General features: G+C 66.2%; 1 protein-coding gene across 1 annotated transcript; it reads right to left on the bottom strand.

The window, feature by feature from the left end:
* Positions 1 to 461: 461 nt before the first annotated feature.
* LOC111157655 (extracellular leucine rich repeat and fibronectin type III domain containing 2) lies at positions 462 to 3,307 on the bottom strand. Its single transcript, XM_022519264.1, has one exon. The coding sequence runs from the start codon at positions 3,263 to 3,265 to the stop codon at positions 794 to 796; it is 2,472 nt and encodes an 823-aa protein (XP_022374972.1). The 5' UTR covers positions 3,266 to 3,307; the 3' UTR covers positions 462 to 793.
* Positions 3,308 to 3,767: the final 460 nt, after the last annotated feature.

Genomic DNA, 3,767 nt, shown 5'->3' with positions numbered 1-3,767 from the left:
TTTCTTGCAAGCCAGACCTCCTGTCTCTCTTGGGTGCTGGCATTGGGCGGGGGGGGCCTGGCGAAGGACCCCCAGCGTAATGAATCATAGCTCCACACTTGGGGACGTGGCCATGGGGCTTTCTAGAAAGGAAAAGCACCTGCCTGATTCTCAAGTCCCTCAGCCCCAAGAGACCACAGCTCTGGAAGGGGGTGGCGAGTAGACGAAGGGTGGCGGGGGTGGGGGGAGACAGCAAAACTGCCTAAACTGCCATGTGGCCCTGGAGCTATCACCTTCTTTCTCCGGGCCTCAGATTCCCCAGCCATAAAAGAAAGGAAACAAGGCCTAATGTCTGTCTGGTGCTCAATCCCCAAGTGACCTGTCCCCAGAGTCGGGGGGGGGGGGACCCTCTCTCCGCCCCAGACTCTTCTGCCCCACACCTGTCCCTAGTCCCAGAGCCCCAGACCCCACACCCCCTTGGGGCTTCCTGGCCTGCGCCCCGCCCTCCCCAGCCCGGCACACCCCCGCAGAGTCCCTGGGCAGCACAGTAAAGACGACTGGTTTCGGTATCAGTGTGTAAACTTGAAGGAGAACGTGTCTCTGTTTTCCTGTCCGTTGTTGTCGGGTGGTGGCTGTTCACAGTCAGGTGGTGGTCAGGTGTGTGCATGGGTGCGTGCGTGCGGGTGTGCGTGTGCGTCCGCTCCTCGGCCCCGGCCCCCAGCGCCACACCCTCCCCCCTGCCCGGCTGCGGGGCCCTTCCCCGTGGGGGCCCCCCCCAACCCTCCCCCGTCCGGCCTCACCGGGAAGGAGAGGGTCACAGCTTCTGCTGGGCCGAGACCCCCTTCCAGTAATCGAGGATGTCGTGCAGGTCCTCGTCCTTGGCGAACTGGACCTTCTTGCGCAGGGCGTGGCCGGCAGCCACATACACCTCCTCCCGGGGGTGCTTCTTGTAGGGCCGGAAGCGCTCCCAGATCTTGTGCGTGCTCTCGGAGGAGTACTCGGGGCTGGAGGAGTACCCTGAGTAGTAGTGTCTGGGGGAGAGCTGCGAGTAGGTGGAGTCCCGCTTGGAGCGGGTCAGCGGCTTGAGGAAGGACACGCGCTGGCTGAGGCTGTCGGCGCCCTCCTCGTAGTACAGGGCTGGGAAGCTGTGCCGGTGCTCGCTGCAGTGGTAGGCGGGCTTCACCTCCAGGTGGTGGACGCCGCCGCCCCCACCGCCCCCGCCACCCCCGCCGCCGCCCGCGGGCACCAGCGGGAGCCGGTCCAGCGGGCTGTTGAGGGGGCTGCCCTTCTCTATGTACTTGGAGTCGCCCTTGGCCAGCCCCGCGGCAGCCGGGTGGTCGGGCACGTCCAGGCTGAAGACCTTGGCGCTCTTGATGGAGCCGCTGGAGGACACGCTGCAGGTCTTGCGGGCCACGGCTGCGTCCGCGCTCAGCTGGCGCTGCAGCGGGTGGTGGGAGCTCTCCTTGTAGGGGGGCGAGAGGAAGCTGGGACGCTCCAGCGCCCCGGGGGCGGCGGCCGAGGACACAGCGGCGGCGGCTGCGGGGAGGGACTGGCACTCGAAGGCCAGCTCGGGGTCCCCACCGCCGCCTCCTCCCCCCAGAAACGAAGCCGAGTCCAGCTTGAGGGCATCGATGCAATTGTTAATGATCTGGTTGACCTTGTCCACCTCCTTGGCAATGGTGGAGATCTCGGCGGCCGAGCCCTGGCCGTTCTCCAGGTCCGGGAGGTCGTCTTCGGGCCGGGCCAGGCCATCCCCGCCCGCACCCGTGCGCACCTCGATGTAGTTGCCCTTGGTGGCCACCTTGGGGGTGTCCAGCCCGGCCTCCAGCGCCTTGGAGGTGGGCAGCTTCTCCCCGATCATGGAAGGGATGGACGACATGCAGGACACGGGCAGCACAGGGGGTTCGCCCAGCTTCTGGGCGGCGTGGACGACAGAGCCGGCGTCCACGTCCGCCCCGTAGCGCATCTCCAGGATGGTTTTCTTGACCTTGACCGACTTCTGCTTCTCCTCCTGCATCCGCCGCTTGCGCAAACAGTAGTAGACGGCGCCCAGCACAATGACCATGCCGAAGAGGCAGCCCAGGATGGTCATGATGTAGTGGGTGGTGGTGGAGGTGCTGGGCGCCAGGTCGCCCGGGACGGGGTCCCGCGTGGTAAAGGTCAGGCAGGTGTGGTTGAAGCGGCGGCTGTTGCGCAGCGAGGTCACACAGAACGTGTACTCGGTGTGCGCCCGCAGCTTGTCAAGCGTGACGATCTCCTTCTTGTTCTTGAGCGTCATAACGTCGGAGAAGTAGCTGTTGTTGTACTGGACCAGGACGTACATCTTGCTGTAGGGGTGCGGGATGATGACGACCAGGGTGGCCGAGGTGAAGGTCACGTGGTGCAGCTTGATGGCGGGTCCCGCTGACGCGTCCGTGGTGGACGAGGCCGGGGGCTCCACCGAGAGGATCTCGTCGGGGTTGAAGCCCGAGTTCTCATCAGGCTCCCTCTGGGCGTCGGTGGAGTAGGGCGTGGGGTGGCTGGCGGGCCGGGCGGGCAGCGAGCCGTTGCGGCACTTGGCCTGGAGCACGGTGATGGCGTTGAGGCTGTGGTAGGGCCGGGGCACCAGCAGCGGGTAGCCGGCGAACTCGCGCGGGGACTCGCACTGCAGGCGGTCGTAGTTCTTGGTGACGTTGTTGAAGACCACCAGCCAGGCCAGAAAGCCGAAGAGGTCGCACTCACAGTTGAAGGGGTTGCCGGCCAGCTCGCACACCATGAGGCTGGCCAGGCTGGCGAAGGTGGCGCCGTCCAGGCGGCTGAGGCGGTTGGAGGACAGGTCGATGCTGATGAGGCTCGGGCACTCGGAGAAGGCGGCGGGCGTCACCACCTCGATGAGGTTGTGCTGCACGAAGAGGAACTGCAGGCGGCCCATGCCGCGCAGCATGCCCTCCGTCAGGTTGCTGAGCTTGTTGTAGCCGAGCTGCAGCACCTGCAGACTCGACTGGCCCAGGAAAGCGCCGTCCTCGATGTACGAGATCTCGTTCTTGGTGAGGTTGAGGTCCGTGAGGTTCCCGAAGCGGTTAAGCGAGGAGTAGAGCACGGCCTTGAGCTTGTTCTCATTGAGGCGCAGGTCGTGCACGGTGCTGTTGATGTGCTGCGGGATGGTCTCGTAGGGCGGCTGGTTCTGGCTGCAGATGGCCAGCCACACGTAACCCTTGTCGCCCTCGATGAGCCAGCAGTCAGCGCGCACGGAGCCCGGCCGGCACACGCACAGCAGCGCGGCGGCGCACAGCCCCAGGCGCAGCATGGCGCTGGCCACAGCCCCCCACCCCACCCTCCGGGGAAGGCCGGGCTGGGGGGGCGTAGAGAGGGGGGCCGGGACGTGGGGGGGGAGGACCTAGCAGCGGGAGGCTGGGGCTGGCGGCACAGTCCTCCCTGGGGCCGCCACCATCTTGGGGGCGACCCCTGGCACAGGGGCCCCTGGTGAGGCAGACACGGCCGGCGCCAACCGTGTGGTGGGGAGTGGGATGGGGGAGTCCTTGGTGGGTGCTAGCAGCAGGTGCGGGCCACTGGGACAGGGACACACAGCGGGACACACCCCCACCGCTTGTCTCTGGGAAGGTGCACAGGCTCTCAAGACTTGACTTCCTCTCCCTCCTCCTCCTCCTCTTCCTTCTCTTCCTCCTCCTCTGGTTCTGGGCTCAGAACTTCAGACGATTCCCACGATTCCCACGGGCAGCTGGAGAGGGAAGCTCCGAGGAGGGAGCACGAGAGACGGGGCAGGAAGGACGAGACCCATCTGTCACCTG

The sequence above is a fragment of the Enhydra lutris genome, unplaced genomic scaffold (genome assembly GCF_002288905.1).
Source record: "Enhydra lutris kenyoni isolate GAN:26980312 unplaced genomic scaffold, ASM228890v2 scaffoldscaffold55, whole genome shotgun sequence".
NCBI lineage: Eukaryota > Metazoa > Chordata > Mammalia > Carnivora > Mustelidae > Enhydra > Enhydra lutris.
The sequence above is the reverse complement of the archived record's forward strand: the minus strand, read 5'-3'. Positions and strand labels throughout refer to the sequence as shown.

Coding starts and splice junctions, on each gene's coding strand:
- LOC111157655 (XM_022519264.1), bottom strand. CDS start 3,265: ATGCTGCGCCTGGGGCTGTGCGCCGCCGCGCTGCTGTGCGTGTGCCGG.